The following is a 17398-nucleotide window of genomic DNA, read 5'->3' on the forward strand; positions in this document are numbered from 1 at the left end:
TAAAATCAGGGGTGAATAATTAATTTTAAAAATAAAGCTATTTTTAAAACCTAATCAACCAAGCACCTATGGTGTCAGTTTATGGTCAATATACAGAAGACTCAAAACAATACAAGATCTTCAGTTTATCTGGAATCTGACAAACCTAAAATTAGTAAACAGACTAAAGAGGTGTGTTTGTATATAGTAAAGAGTTGCAAACCTTTCACCTGCAGTTAACTCAAGTTATGAAAAATAAGGTATTCCACTACTTCTACACCATATTCTAAACTACATGTCTTGCATACATCAATCAGTTTCAGTATCTCAGCAGTAATATTTGGATTAGAACAATCTGTAGATGCTAATCTCATTAGCCCTTGCCCAAAGTCTAATTTACGACACACTAAGTGAAGAGGGCACAGAATTGTTGCTCTTTCGTAATACTTTTCATCTCCTTGAAAAAGCATCCCTTTGCTTTGGTCCAGTTCTCTGCACTAAGAATTTTTAAGTATTCCACAAGCCCTGCTGAACCCTCGCAGTTCCCACTCTCTACTGCATTTACCTCTTACTATCCAAAACAGCCAAGGCTGGTGAACAGAGAAGAGTTACAACTATTTACACTGTGCTAAAATACAGTGGTGAGAGTGTGTCACTAATGCACTGCAAACCTCCAGTTGCTGGGACTTGTTCAGTGAATTCCCCAGAGAATGTTGGGAACTGAACTGTACACCACACTGTCAAGCAGTCTCCATCAGAAACAGAGACTTCAAGCCCATTTTAAATAAGCCAACAGGACAAAACCAGACATTTGTATGGAAAACTTACAGGCAGCATGTTTTATGAGCTGCCTATCTCCTGCTTGGTGTCTTCAAAGTTTAAAAAACAGAAACAAGAAGAAATTACAACTCCCCCATAGGCAGGCAACAGAAGCCAAAAGCATTAGCATAAATTTTTTTACAAGCAGAGGTAAAACCTTTCCGATAACCTAGAAAAACGTATCTGACATTCACAGAGTCAATTACAAGTGAAATGTCTTACCTTGAAGAATTTTCATGTTTATCTCAAATGGACTTGTACATCCCTTTTTCAAAAAGTGAATCTCACCTTATTTATTCCTGTTATCCTGGAAGTTAAAATTTTATTCTCCAACTGGTCAGAAACATTTAAGCCTGCAGTTTACGTACTCACAACATACTTACATTATTTGCTTAGTTTCCAGTATTACACTTGGACTTTAGCCAAATCATCTCTGTTTAAAACACCAACTACTTTGATGCAATTATATTTTTCTTGAACTTTATCACTGTTACAGAGGACGACAAGCCAGATATTTTTCCTGCTACAAATTTCACTCTAATATGGCAGGAAATATTTGTGTAAATTTAGTTTTTAAAAAAATGAAATTTAATATTCCACAGGAGTTCTTACTGATATGTATCAGTTTTTAATAGAGAGGGCTATTACATCTGTGGTCCCTTGACCTGCTGTTACACACTCTGTTCAGACCACAACTGAGGCTTGTTCAGAGCTGTCATTAGTTACCCATAATAAGATGTCTTTTGCTGCAAACCTTGTCTCCAGTAACTACCCTTCACAGTGATTCCAGTGTCCTTCACGACAGAAACTCTATTCAAACAGTCCAAACCTCACCCAACACTTCTGTAGGACTTCACTTGAACTAGAACAGCAAGCTTCATCACAAGGACACAAAGAAACACATCCAAGTGAGGCATGTGAAAATTTTAAGCTTAACTCACCTTTAAACACTTTGCTTTGGACACCTCATCTGTGTACAAGACACAGCGTGTACATTTTCTTCCAGTAAATGTTACTGCACAGAAATAATGCTACACATTTTTTTTTCTAATATTTATTTTTTCACCTGCAAACTGTAGCAAAACATGATCAGCTTTATTATGCAGACAGGTATCCCTCTAATGTTAGAGATTTAGGCATGTATAAATAGAAGAGCTCTTAGGAAAGGAAAACATTTTGAGAAATGAACAAACCTTCAATTTAACTTCATGACTTCTAATACCAATGGTTAAAATGATGCAGCTCATTCATTCCAAGAGATACAACAGCACCTTAAAGTGGCTGATCTATTCCCCAGTAACATTTTTCACACAACAATGTGTTAAAGTTACAAATACTGATATGCACAAATAGCTATTTTCTAAGAAAAATATGTACAGTACTGCAGCATAATGAGTGTGGTATCTGCAATAACTTATTAGCCAATTTTAATACACATGATACCGCTACGTTTTACCTGTCACTTCACAGGTTCAAGGATGTTACCACAGCCCTCTGTTTTGCACGTTATTACCTGGTGGGGGGTTGGTTTTCTTGTTCTTTGTGTCAGGTGGTTTTTTTTTCCTTTTGGAAATTTTTTAAAGGTACACAATGCAGGCTTTTATTTTTACTTCTTAAAGACTTCTTTTGTGTTTAAAGCTAATATCAGTGAAACAAGACAACAGTGCAAGAGGCGCAGAGATGTTATGTGACCACATAAGAGTTCTTTTGGGTAAAGTGTCTATAAGGCTATAAGAAAGGATTGGTTGATGAGCTTCCTGTTGGAAATTGTCCTGTTGGTGCACCAGCCTGGGGGAAAAGGAACAAAGAAAAACAAGGCAAGTATTTAAGATTTTTTGCCCATATTGTAAATCATAAATGCAGAACATATTAAAAAAAAACCTTCTGGGGAATGCTTCTGTTTTATATTGCAATCTGCTTTTTGCTGCTTCTTTGGAAGAAGAGAATACTTACACTACTTACAATTACACTACTGTGGGAACATGTATGAAAGTACCTCTGCTTTGATCTTACATATCGTTACAAATGGCATATTATCAGAATAGTGAGCTGCAGTTTAGAGAGTCACATGCTGCCTTCCCTTATTAAAAGCAAGAAAACCCCCAAATCTCTGTGTATCTCTAAATCAAGTGTTATAGACTATTCTTCTTTGGACATACAGAAGTCATTGACATGCAACAACTCACCATAAAAGGGTTACTAGATACTCCAACAGCTGCAACTTGTCCAAAAGGAGTTACTACAGGCTTTGCTTGCCCAAATGTAGCAAAACCTGCTCCTTAGGAAAAAAAGTAAAAAAAATTAATGCTAGTAAACAATGTTCAAACAGTTCTTTGCTGCAGGTCCCAGCCAAAATTAAGTGTAAGTTTGAACTGCAGAATCAGCAAGACTGATCTTACTTAAAGAGGATCATGAATGTAAGAGTAAAACACTATGGCTGAGCTTTTTCTTTGCTTTCAACTATTCATAACTCATCAATCTGCAATTTCTACACATGCACTTCTTTCAGTGTTATGATATCACATAAATTCAGGGAGAAAATACTTTCCAATTTTCTCTTGCCTGTGTTCTATGAAGTATAGAAAGAGTAGCCATGTGTAGCAGACATCCAAAATCAGCCCTTCTTGCCTAAAACACCCCTTTAAGCCTTGTAATACTTACCATTTTAGTATGAGATTCTGCTAGAATTTCAGTTTGATCATTACACAATTGCAAACAGCCAAGTCAGAAGGCTCAATTACAGAGCTAAAACAGTGTGGGAACTCCTCATCAACATTACTATCAAGTTCTTGTAGAAGTAAATATCCACCCTCTATTGCCAACTTATAGACAAACCATTTTCTCCATGTTTCTGATTTAAACAAGGTTATCTAAAACATGCAGACCTACCATTTGGCTGCTGAGCAAAAGCAGTCTGTTGAGGGAAAGCTGCCTGGGCTGGGAACGTGGGCTGCTGGAAGTTGCCACTATAACTAGTAGGAAGACTGTAGGAGGCAGGAGTTCCAAATCCTGCCGGCATGCTCATGGATGCAGTACCAAATGTTGCTGCTGGTACGCAAAAAATAACATGCAATTATTTGTGGGAAATCATTTGTTTCATGAAAAAAATCACTATAAGGCCATGTTAAAAGTCTTCTAATGTCCTCTGTGACTGAACAAAAGTTTTTTCAACTTCTACAGCCACTGAACTGATTTGTTCCCTTTGATCACCACCAACTGGGTGCACAGTTTGCTTTTATATTTATGAATGGTATCATTTAAAATTTAGTAGATCCAGCACATTCAGATACACTTTCTGAAGAGGAAATTATTTTTTGTTCTCAGTGTTATCATATATGTCCCCCACAGTTTTTCTGGTAGAAGTCCATACACACAAGAAGCAAGCATGTTCAGGCAGCCTAAGTCCCTCAGTTTCTCTCCTTCTGAGAAAAGTATGAAAGAATTTTCCTACTTCAAGCTGCTCTACAGGAGGTTATAAATAAAAAAACCCAGCCAAATCAAAGGGATACATGCATCCCCTTTCTTCATCCCATTTTTAAGGAAATTCTCACCATGCACATTATTTGCACACAAAGTTCCTGTTGCAAACCCTCTTACTGTGGACATAGAACTTAAAACAAAAAGAGCCCAAAACTTGTAATCTGATTCTCTGCTAAACATTTCAAGTAAAGAACACACAGCTCATAAGCATTTTCCCATGCCTTCAGCAAACAAAAAAGAGCACAGTAGGTGCAAAAGTATAGTAACAAAACCATTATTCGGTCTTTTGGGAGAAGTGTAAAGGAAGATTTTTGGTGCAAATAAAGACACCAGGCATTGTGTGCTAATTAAATAGGACTTCTCTTTTGAAATGCTACAAGCTACATTTTATGCAAGGTCAACTGTTTAAAAAAACTAATAAAATAAATTTAATGAATATAGCTTAATTATCAGTTGAAATATTTACCCCAAAAGTATTCAAGAGCAAGACATTATACAGACAAACTGTTGACAAATGCACACAAAACTGATGTACTAACACTGTTCTCGAGTTACAGTGAGCAGAGCAGCTACTCGACAGCAAACTTGGCTAAAACAGCAAACAAAAGCACAACAAGATCAGCAGGGGACTCGAGATATCCCAAAAGGCATCAAAATACTGTTGGCCGAAACTTCAACAGTCCCTCATTAGCACTCTATGGTGACTATGGAGGATATTGATAATGGTTTTGTTTTGGTTGCTTGACAGGGTGTCTATGTATGCTCTTCTCTCCCTCTGCCCATTTGCCAAATACCCACACCCACTCAATTTTTAAGAAATCTTCCACAATTCTACGTGCAGAGAACCAGATAGCTGTCAATAAGCTTTTACAAGCAAGAACAATCAGCCACGAGAAACTTGATACCAAATGTGGCCACCTACCAAAATGAGCCTGAGGAAATATGTGAGAGTGCATTGCTCCCGAGAGGCCTTATGGAAGCCACAAAGAGACCAGACAATGTCAGATAATTTATACACTCTTGAACAGTCATTTCTTAGTTTTATATATATATATATATAGAGAGAGAGAGAGAGAGAGAGAGAGAGAGAGAAATAGATACACATATATGTACCAAACAGTTCATCAATAGCATGACCAGCAAGAGATTAGTATTAGAAAATCATCAGAAATAAGCTCTACATGTACTAAATAGCAAAGTTCATGCAGGAAGAACACACAAAAGGACAAGCCATAAGTTTACACCTTACACTGAAAGGGGCTGAAGATTATCTTTACTTATAGACATTATCTCTGTCACCCAGTCACCTATGGAACATCAGGATGCTGCCAAAGGCTTGGAACCTCAGCAAGCCAGGGACAGCTGTATAGAAGGTGGAAGGATAGAGGTGCCATATTCAAAGAAATTTATCTAGCGAGGTTACAGATTCTTAATAATCATCCAAAACAGCCCATTTAGCAATGGGATTAAAATAAAGAAAAGAAGGTATTTTGGGCATTAAGTATCTGAACAAGTGTAACTGCATAATATCTCAAAAGGGACTGAAAACAATTTCAGCAGATGACACAAATTTATCAAATTAGTTTTTAATTCAACCTATCTAAATCATTGAGCAAACCACAACTCAATGTCAAAATGCACACATTAGCAGACTTTAATCTCTTGAAGTCCAGCTAACAGATAAAAGTGTCAAAATTCAGCAGCTGCTCTGGAGAGGAAAATCAGCATAACCTAGCAGTCATCTAAATCCAAGTTCATAGCTTTACAGAAGTACAAGTTTGCTTTCTTAAAAAGTGATTAAGTTTTGTCCATGGAATTATGATTCTACAGAATCCTCCCACAGAAAATTAATATAAAAAATTAATGCAAAGATTAAACATATGCTTTAAAAAAGAGACACTAATGTACTGAGTAAGTGGACTGGTGAAGAGCTAACATCCCAAGAGCTTTGTTTTTACTGGCTCTGGCTCCAGCTCTTTGATTTTGAGAGCTTTCAACACTTTGAAATAAACAAAGAAATGAAAAAGAAAGACTTTCAAGATCCCTGATTTCAGGGCTACCTGCTACAAAGCATGCTCTAAAGCCAAGGTTATAGTCTTGGAAGGAACCCAGCTGGTGATACATAGACTACAAACAGGTAGAGTTCAAACAGGTTTTTCATGGCTACCATTTGAAATCCTAGAACTGCAACCTCAACACTGAGCAAACACACAACACATCAAATAGACTAGGGACAGATAATACAGAAAATCTTTAAGAAACAAATTACACAGATACAGAAAAAAAAGAATCAATGTAATTTTTTTAAGAAATTTTCTTAAATACTCAATGTATTTTTTCCTAACCTGTTGCTCCTCGGCTATTGGTCTGGAATGGATTTGTTGAAGGTGCCACTGGGGCAACAGGGGCAGCTACAAATGGATTTGTGGAAGGTGTTGCTGAAAGACAAAAGACATTCCATTAAGTGTTTCTCTAACAGGCAACCTGACGCACACGAAGTCTATACAGCTTTTATACAAAGAAACAAATACCTAAAATTAGATGAAAAATCAGGAATTTATAAGACAATACATGAGAAATATAGGGTTTTTTTGACAGGAGTACTTTTTCATTAATAGTACCTTTATTAGCTTCAGTATTAGTGGTATCAAAGTACAGTATTATCATGTAACAATCAGTAGACTGCTTGCTTACAGTCCCCAAAGGATGTTAGTAACACTTCCATACCTCCAAATGGAGCAGGCACACTTGAAGATGCAGGCTGTGTCTGTGCAGTAGCAGCCACAGGTACTGTTCCAAAAGCATTGCTGGAAATAATTTATACAATTCATTCAGTGAAGCCAGAATTGCTTGTTTAATAATTAAACACAACTTACAGTTACTGCTGGCATGTAAAAGAAAGGGGATGAACACTTATGTGCAGTTTTCAGACTGCAACATACCTCCCCGATGCCAGGGTCAGACTCTCACTAGTGCTGAGCAATGGAAAGTCATCTCCACCAACAGCAGGAGAAGGAACATTGAACTAAAGCCAACAGCATAAAGGCTGCAAAGCAGAAGCCTTAGGGGCACTTGCAGTACTAAGCCCCTAACAGGCTTTTGGTATTTGTTACTCCAGTAATCTCGAAAAGAAATAGGTGGCACCATTTACATTAAAAATATCTGATTTCTTTTTTCAGGGATGATCCTATGATTTTGAGTATATATGCAAGTGCTCTGCAGAGGAAAGTGCTACCATCTAACAGGCTTAGCATGTCATGAGTAGAAGGTACAGAGAACTGACAACATTCTAGAGTATGCTCTCCCTCAGTACTGCCATTATTTAAAAGAAGAGATGCAGTTTCAGTAGTACGTCTAATTTAGATAAGAACAAACAGATCTGAGAAATGCCTGAAGGCATTCAGTGCTGCTGCTGCAGGCAGTGTGGCACTGAGCAGCCCTGGCAGTGTACCTGCTGACGTTACTGGTGGCAGTGTACGCGCTGCTGGAGGTGGCCGTGGAGCTGAACACGCTGTCCAGCTCCGCCAGCGCCGCGTACTTGTCTGAAGATGCACTTGACTGGCTGGGGGCTGACAGTGCAGGGCCTGCTGAGGACACTGCTGTGCTGAAGCCACCTCCCTGCTCACTCACACCTAGAAAGAAAGAAAGCAGATTAAAAATACTGAAGATGCTTTCACTTTCTGTCCTGCTGATATTGAGAACTAAATGAAAATTCGCAGACAGTTGCAGACTTAAAAATTAAATATGCACTTGGGCATAGAGGAAGAAGTGTTGAACAAGCCATTAGCTATTAGAAAAACATCCTACCTCCATAGGTACTCTGCAACACCAAAAAGCTTTTGTTTTCCTAGAAAGATAATTCATTCATCCTCAACTAGAAAATCAACAGAACACCTAACCTCAAATGAACCACTTCAGAACAAACCTCTGCAGTACAAATGAACATAAGTTTTAACACACCATTCAAGAAGAACTACATTTGACTAAGAGAATAACTAGCTTTTCCTCCTTGATTTACTATCACCTAAATCCAAATATCACAGCTACTATATTATGAAAAACTAAAGCCAAATGTTTTTTGTGGCAGAGAGGTAAGAAAGCTGCTTGGGCAGCTCTTTGCAACAGCTGCAGCTCCCCATTCCAGATCACCCGCTATAGGTTTTAGTACAAATATAAAATATATATTTGTGTTTTTGTATGTTTTCATTGTTGATGCAATGATTATTTAGATATCGTAATTCAGAATTATTCATCTCTATGGGAAATAGGTTCCCTACAAGCAGTCTTCTAATGACATACTTTTGGAACAATGTCTTAAAACTTACATCTTGCACATTAAGGGTACATTGACACAGAACTCTGATCACTTAGACAAGGGAAATTTTGAAGTACAGTTACAGTACTTTGACAAGCACAGTCATCCTTGTGGTAACCATACACATATAGAATAACCATGGCAAACAATAAAGTTTAATACCTTGCCCTGCACTGAAGATATTATCTAAATTAGCAAGAGCTGCATATTTGTCAGCTGACTGAAGATTCAGTTTATTCACTGCAGCTTTACTGGCTGCAGTTGCTGTGGCGTTGCTCTGAGAAGCATTGAAGGATCCAAAATCAGCACTGGAGGATTTGGGGAAGTTATCAAAGTGAGCAAAATTAGCATTCACTGATCCAGCACTTCCACCTGTAACAAATTAAGTTAAACATGATCAATGCTCTAAAGTTAGAAAGTCTCTCCAACTGTAACTGATGGCACAATAACCCTCCCTTTGTCATTGTGTGAGGCAATGTGTCTGCCTACCCCATCCTACACATTTAAGATCCTTTCCCATTTCCTTCAAAGTTCAGTGGGCCATCAGAGGAAAATTATAATATATTGTTTGGACTGCGTATCAGGGATAAACACCCCAGACAGCAAAACTTTAAATCACGGTCGTATTTTGATCCTGAAAACTATATGCTATTCTTCGCTGTTAAAAGCAATTGCAATAATCAAAGCTTCCTAGAAAAAGATGTATTTATCTTAATCTTTAATATTCAAAATACAAAAGCTTAATTTCTTTTCCACATGCTAACAAATAGCTACTATTTGCATTTATTTAGTGGTTCAATGTTTAGTCATTTCAGATGTCAGCCATCATCTTAAGCAAAAAAAAAAGTGCCTGGAAGTCCAAAAGTTGTATGATTTCATGCCCAGGTTTAGAGAGTTTGGTCCTCTGTTCTTAAGAGTTTTAGACTGCATCCAATCAGGAAAGAGGCTAGGGGAAAGACACAACACATCTCCTTTATAACAAATCTCCACTGACATCAGAGATACATAAATCAATTTTAGAAGTCTGATATTGGTCCACACAATTGAACTTCAGATCAAGTATAACACATGAGTTTCCATCTCTCCATTGTCCACACAATTTAATCTAGGCAGGTCACATACTTAAATTTAAATTTGAAGTTGTTCCTTTACGTGTATCACATTTTATAACGGTTGATGATTCCACTCATACTACAGAACTTTCTAAAACAGAAACACAACTTTCTAAAAGCATAAGCAACAAGTTGAAACATATGCAACAGTAGGAATGGAAGTGCTATACTACAATGGCATAAAATGAAGCAAGCTGAGTTTTCCACTGCGTGGAACTTACTGTGTACAGCCTGGAGAGGAAAAGCTGAAGTAAATTCACCAAAACTGCAGCTAGATGAAAGCGTTCTGAACGCTGGACAGCCAGAAATTGTGTGTGGGTTAAAGTTAACATAAGAAGGGAGAAAGAAAATTTGAAAAAAAAAGTTTAAAACAACACCACACTCAAAAGAAAAAAAAAAAAGGAAAAGAAAGTCAGTCAGCCAAAGATCTAGACAAACAGCAAGTGTAAACTCAAGCAGAAGTTCTAAAGCATGATTAAATTAAAGGAAAGCAAAATAAATCTTAGCAATAGGCTCTACACATGAAGTCATACATACTGAAGTGTGTGCATATGCTGTACATATGCATAGACACACACTGATTTGGTACTGTGACATCCTTTTGGATCTACTGAAGTGCTTCTCTTAAGAGTCAGTTCAATACTTATTAAAAGCAGTAGAGTTTATTCTGTTCATAGTTATTTCAGGTGTAGAGCTAACAAACACAGTGCCATAAATCAGACTTCTGAGTAGCGTTAGGGGAAAAAAAAAATCAACACCAAACACAAGGAATTCATTTTGAGTTTCCCCAGAGCTTCAGATGGCTTGATCGCATTAAAGCAGGCAGATGCAAGAAAAACTCAACTTCGATACCTTCCAACATAAAGGTAAGGATTATTTCAATTAAGTATTAATCAAAAGTGCTAGGAGTTCTACCTGTATTTTGGGGCTGAAAAGGAGACTGACTTGCTGTGGGGAAACCTCCAAAATTACTCGAGCCACTAGACTGTCCAAATGCATCAAAGTTTGCAAAACCTGCATTGGCAGAGTTCTGCGCTGTAAATCGCAAAGGAACAAAACATGTTAATGGATATGGGAAATAAACACAAAAACAGACGTATTAACTGAATTCATGGTCATGACAGCCTCCAAGGGTTATGTCCTACCATGTGCTGCTTTTGACATGAAGAATTACATGTTATCCTACAACTGAAAGTTGTCTTTGAACAAGCTTTCACAAATCCCCTTCACAGAGCTGTTCACAGTTCATGCTATTACTGTTCTTCTCACACAAGCTCCTACTTACAACTGCATGACCCAATGGAATCCACTTCAGCTTAACCCTAAGTGCTTGCAGCGCTGGCTGCTCAAGAAAACACAGCCATAAAGTACAGAATACCTAGTTTCCAACACTAAAACTTGTGGGCCAACCAAACGTTATTTTGTGAATAAAAATTAGAAGGTATTCTCATAACATACTGGCAATTCAAATTCCTCATATAACAAGTACTTCTTCCTCATGTGAATTTTGGTCGGCACAACTTGAATAGTTTTGGCTAGGTTCATAAATTCATTTAACTGGGAAATTCAGTCTTTAAAAAAAACTAAATCAGAGTACAGAAATATGGAAAATCAATACCAATGGCAAGAAGATAGCATTACTAGAGCGTATTCACAAAATAAAATCCAAGGAAATTTCAAACAGAATTTCAGTTCTCACCTTCCTTTCGTGCCTTACTATAAGAGAAAATAGAAGTTAACACTAATCTAATTTTGACCAGCTGGACATTCAAGCATCTATAGATTCAACAGGAACTGCATGCCTAACTGGTAAGCACCACAGAAGCCCTTAAACTCTATTACAAGCAAGAAAGGAAAAAATGTTTTTAATCAAACACAAACCAAACCTTTTTATAAAGATAACTTCAGTTAATATCTAAAGAAAGCTCACAAAACACCTTCTGGCATAACAGATGGCAACACATTATATTTTTAGGTTCGAATTTGTTTATTCTGGAGAGATTTTTCAAATTAAGTATATGCCAAGAGAGTAAATTATGCTGATTGTTGAAGTACTGTAACTTAATGGACTGACAGTGCTAATTAAAAGTTGTATTATTTCACTTAATTTCTATTCAAAAGCATCTGTCCTATAGATTTACAAACTAAATGGACATTTTAATACAAACTGTGCTCCACAATGCTGCTAACATAAAATACCTGCATTTTTCTTCCCAGAGTACACTGGGAGAGAGGGTGAGGTCTGGCTGGACTCAATACCACGTTTAATAAACTGTGTACACAAGCATTAGGTTACAGAGCATGGTTTCAGCAGCAGGGAGCAGCCAGGGTGTTCCCTGTGAGGAGAAAACAGAAGCTGCCCCCATTGCTGCACAGCTCCAAAACTGTCCCACCACTGCCCAAAGCTAAACCCACCAGCAGTGGCTGGCTGGGCACTGTGTTTAAAAAGATTAAAAACCAGTGTGCAGCAGCTGTGGCAGAGAGAAATTAGGAAAATGCAAGAAAAAAAAACACTGCAGACACAAAGGTCAACTAAAAGCAAGAGAGGGAGGGAGGGAGGGAGAGACATGGTCCAGGCCCATGGAGAAGAGTATGGTAAGGAAGGCTGTCCCACTGCAACCCATGAAGGATCATGGTGGAACACATTCACACTGCAGCCTGTGGAAGAACCACGTTGGAGCAGGTAGGGAGGGCATGAGGAGGCTGGAGCTCATGGAAAGCCCCTGCTGGAGCAGGTTCCTGGCAGGAGCTGTGGCTAATGGAGAGGAGGACCCACCAGAGCAGGTTTTCTGGTAGGAGCCGTGACCCTGCCTGAAGGACAGCACCCCATTGAAAGGGCTCATGCTGGAGCAGTTCTCAAGGAAATGACAGCCATGGAAAGGGCTCACACGTTCCAAGAAGTCTGAGAAGGACCATATCCCTCTGTAGGGGAGGGACCCCACAATGGAGCAGGGGAACAGCAGGAGGAAGAATTAGCAACAGAGATGGAATCTTCTGACTTAACTGCAATGCCCATTTCCCAGCCCCCTCATGAGGAGCAGCTAAAATAGTCAGGAGTGAAATTACACCTCACAAGAAGGGATGAAGGTGGGTTTGGTTTTATTTTCCTACTAACCCACTCTATTATTAAGTGTCAAACTAAGTCAAGTCTGGTTTGCTCAGTTACTTTCTCTTGACTCATCAGCTTTTCTGTCTTCTCTCCCAACCCAGCTGATGGGAGAGTGAACACACAGCCCTGTGGGTACCTGGAACCAGGCCAAGTCAACCCACCACAGTATTGGAATCAGCAAGGAGAAAAAAAAAAACATCAAAGTGAAAGCAAGAACTTGGGAAAGTTATTTTCACCTTTGAAATGTGCAAAAAGCTGGCACAAATAGAAAAAATTACTTCTATTGTATTCTCTGTATCAGTTCAAACAGCATTTCAGACTCCAACTCCAAATTCCAAACGAGCTGTTTTGGTTTTTAAACCAGTAACTTTTTAACAAGACTAGATTAAGAATTTACTTTAAAAACTGAAGTGACAGAATTAGGATACATTGATGCTAATGTATCAATTGGACAGACAAGAGACTGACATTTAGTTGACCAATGAGAATTAAGTACACAAATGTCACCCCTAGAATAAGGGCGAGATAATTCATTTTAACTACTCACACCAACCACTCACAAAGAGGTCAAGAATCTTAAATATCTTCTGGGTCCGAATTAAAAACTGGAGTGCATTACATTACAAAACACTTCATTTTACTGCATCAGCTGACACACAAAGGATGACTTTCAAGTGAGCCCATGTTCAAACAGTGTTGCTGTAAAGCCTCTTCAGAGTATTCTGATATTAACCTTGCTTTATTTCATGCAGTAAAGTTTCAACCTCTGTAAATGTGGCACAAAGTTAAAGACCAGGTAAGACTTGTACTCTCCTGAACCTGAACGCAGATTGCCAATTCCACAATTCAGTTCTCCACACAAAAACCCAAGAACAACCCAAAGTAAGTTCAGGAACTGCAGGGGGTTGCAGATTGCCATGGATTTACAGCTGCTCTTGACACTGCAGACCAATGAGGCAGTACAAAAGCCAGCTGGTCACAGCCAGGGATGACAACACCAGTCATGACAATGCCAGCTGCTCCTATAACTTCTGCAGTTTCTTCTGTGAGGTTTGCACTACCTGGTATGCAATAAAGGCATGAAACTGCAAAACAGAAAAAAAACCTAAAATAAAATCCACATATATCTAAAGTAAAAACCCTACAAAGTAATTCTCATACTGTTTTGCTTTTTCTAGATAAAGCCTCTTCTCCCACGTTATCTGTAGTAAGAGTTGTGCTGTGTCACTGCACCTTGGTAAAATCTTTTGTGCAGGTCATCTATTCCACTAGTTTATAAGAAATCTATGTGCCAAAAATGTTGATCCTTATTGCTATTACCAATCTATAAACTACAGACAAAACAGTCATTACCATCCTCAAAATCTCGACTCTGCAGAAATTACAAAACTTTGTAAATTAAATACAGGCAGTAAACATAAGGTCAGCATGTTTCCCCTTCAATAAGCAACAATATCTTGAACCAGCTTAATACATTAAAGAACTTGGAAAGCAGAAATATATCACAAATTGCAGTTCCTGCATAATTTTTGAGATTTACACCTACACTTCACAGATTACAGCCCAAGTTTGTTAATATTTTCCTATCAGCTGCTGCACTCAGTAAGTTTTACTGAAGGATCTTAAGTTTGCTGATCTCTTCAGTGATTTCTTTAGTTAGTATTTTATACAGGAAAGGAAAAAAGTTCATCCGTTACACACACAGCTAAAACCAAGCCCTAAAACAAGAACACCAGACCATAAACTTTGAGAAAGTAGTGCTGAACTAAGTGCAAATTCTCCCATCCTCCACTGCAGTGTGTAATTGCTAACAAAAATTACATGTTTATACAGCTCCTTAATGAGCATTTCAAACTCATTTTTGCCAAAGCTGGCAGACTGATCAACCCTCCAAAGGAAGAGTCTGTAACATTTTGTTATTCATTTCGCTAACACTGCCCTGTACTTACTGCATACAAGACAAGCTTTACAAGCATTTTACTACAGCAAGTCAAAAAACACCAGCAAGTAACAAGTCTGCAATACACGTTCAGCTATCATACACTCAGAATCAGATTTCTGTCTTTTAGAAACTGATTTACTAACCCTAAAACTGCTTTGGGCTCTAAAACTTATGGTAAGAAGTCATGGGAATGACCACAATGGTTAGTTTGTGACCAGAAATTAACAAACTCTCTCCTCAGATTTTATTTATTCTGGAGTGTTCCTATAGCTTTTTATCCTTTTAAAAATTACCCAGCAGAGATGCAGTGGAATTTTATCTAGATTTGGAACACAGTATAGAAATACTGTTTTAATGGAATTTTCATCTCCTAAAAAGCACTAAGAACAATTAAGTGTATATAAATAAAGAATCATTCAGCAACAAAATTGGAAAGAAATTATTAGAAAGAACTAATCATCTGCAGCCCTCTCAGTAACACTACAGCATTGGCCAGTCAGCACAAGTTCTCCCAGTTAAACATGCCTCCAAAATGATGTTTAACATGAAATCTAATTATAAGGATTTTACAGAATACACATAATAACAACTGCTGTTGCAGTGTTACTGAATTCAGCCATTTACTTCACAACATTAATTTGGATAAATTCTTGGTATTTTGCTCGGTTCCTCAGGTGTGAGCTGTAAGTCCCATCCATGACACTTTATCATAGCTGTTAACAATTTCGGGACTGATTTACAAGAAATCTCTTATTCTGGGTGGCTTAGCAGCATCACAGTTTCTCTCAGAACAACTAGATGAAAAGCCCATTCAGACCAGGCAGGCAAAGGTACTTTCCCACAGCTACAAGGCAAGCTAGCAACAACAAACTTCAGTGACTACAGAACCGACTTTGTCTTTAAGATTCACTTCCATGGCTCTCTCCGTCTTTGGCTGAAAAAAAAAAAACCAACAACCCTGAGGGTTCAATATATTTTACTGAAGTCATCCTCTAAGAATTCAAGGCCTATCCCCCCTTTCCTCAGTCAATACATATACTCAAGACTTGCTTATTCCTCCTGAAACTACAGAATACTTCCCGCATGGACAACACTCAGCTTTCAAACAGACACACACACAAAAGAGAAGATCACTCTTTAAACTGGGCAAGCCTTGGTTTTTCTTTTGACAAACTAGCAGTTTTTACCAATGCACTTGAACTCCTTTAAAGTCTCCATATCTGCTTGCTCTTCATGAATGCTCTTCCTAATAATTCTCAGAAAGAAACCTGAAGGTCTAGTATCTGCTTCTCCCGACATTTTGTTACTCATCCTCTCACTCTCTCCCCCAAAGGAACCTGAAGTTTAGTAGTAGGCAGAAACAGTGTAATCATACATATCCTAGGAAATAGCTATAGAAACTCCCACTTCCAAAAGCAGAATTGTCAGTCTTTACGTCTTCAACCTTTCTTTATAAAGACCTGAAAGAAATCCTGAGCAATGCAACATTCCTAAGGCACAGATTACATACACCTCATGAAGTTTAGTCAAAAGCCATTAAAAGTCAAAACTACAGCTTGCACATTTAGAAGAGATACAGTGGTCCAAATACCTACCTGTATGACTGTTGAAGTGTGCAAAATTAGCAAAATTCGCTGTAGCAGTGGACTGAGGAGGAGCAGCAGCAAAGATATCTGAGCCAAGGTCACTGAGGAGGTCAAATTGTTTCTTTTCTTGTTGCTGCTGTCCTTGAGATCGAACTACAACAGGAGACTACAAACAAGACTTCCATTAGCTAGTACAAAAAGGTGATATTTTACTAAAGTGACATTTACAAAATATGAGATGGTTCGACTAAACTTATTTCTTTAACAAGAGATTTATTCCTGAAGTTTAAGATGCTGTATGTAGCACACCCCCTCCTCCTAATTTATGCTACTACTCTGGCATTTAACAAGGAACTCTGCAGGAGATTTACACAGTTTAATAACACCCAGAAGAATATAGTAGTGATGTATCATTAGCAACTTCAGATTTTGTATTTGAAACTGCAAATGCTGTACAAATACAAGCAATAAAACTGAATTTTACCAAATGGAAAATAGTTATTCACTACATTCTGAAAAAATCTTTGGAATTCAATATAAGAGGAAAACAATTGAATAATTTCATAGCTAGGCTTGAAGTAGCAATTTTCTACTGTTTGAGTTGAAAAAGGTCCATTCAACAGTCGCCTGTATCCTGATGGCAGTTTTCAGTCTTCCCTCCAAAATTCTAAGAACAGAGTTGTTTGACTTTATATTGCAGCATACAGACACCCCTAGAAAGCCACTTAAGACAGTTTCAGAATGCATAGGAAGCAATAATAAATATGACATGTTTTCATCTACATATTCACTACTAATCTCATGGTTAACAGCATCAGTAATTTTCTTATTTTCAAAGAGAAAAAACAAAGATGAAAATATAACACATCAGGTCCAAACTTTAGAGGTATTTATGCAAAAGACAATCCCATCACACTGGAAAACTCTGCTTACTCAAAAAAACCACTGAAAAATCAATTTGGTCAATAGAAACCAACTTCATTTAGTACCTAATCTGCAAACATGTTGGTACTTCAGTAAAATACACAAAATACAGTGATCATATTAGTTCCTACA

At 37.9% G+C, this 17398-nt stretch overlaps 1 protein-coding gene across 5 annotated transcripts in view; it reads right to left on the reverse strand.

Moving 5' to 3' along the window:
- Nucleotides 1–1742: 1742 nt before the first annotated feature.
- Nucleotides 1743–17398, reverse strand: part of AGFG1 (ArfGAP with FG repeats 1) — a 36200-nt gene continuing 20544 nt past the window's right edge. The window contains exons 5-14 of one of the 5 annotated variants that reach the window (XM_062499131.1): nt 16352–16508; nt 10621–10740; nt 9927–9998; nt 8756–8965; nt 7730–7910; nt 7006–7085; nt 6624–6716; nt 3688–3846; nt 2985–3070; nt 1743–2586 (exon numbers count right to left, since the gene is read on the reverse strand). In XM_062499131.1, coding sequence (XP_062355115.1) covers nt 2527–2586; nt 2985–3070; nt 3688–3846; nt 6624–6716; nt 7006–7085; nt 7730–7910; nt 8756–8965; nt 9927–9998; nt 10621–10740; nt 16352–16508 — 1218 coding nt within the window. In that variant the 3' untranslated portion in view covers nt 1743–2526. Of the gene's footprint in view, nt 2587–2984; nt 3077–3687; nt 3847–6623; nt 6717–7005; nt 7086–7729; nt 7911–8755; nt 8966–9926; nt 9999–10620; nt 10741–16351; nt 16509–17398 lie in introns of all 5 variants that reach the window. The other 4 variants (XM_062499130.1, XM_062499133.1, XM_062499132.1 and 1 more) reach the window with 4 other exon arrangements.

This window comes from Cinclus cinclus, chromosome 10 (assembly GCF_963662255.1).
Source record: "Cinclus cinclus chromosome 10, bCinCin1.1, whole genome shotgun sequence".
NCBI lineage: Eukaryota > Metazoa > Chordata > Aves > Passeriformes > Cinclidae > Cinclus > Cinclus cinclus.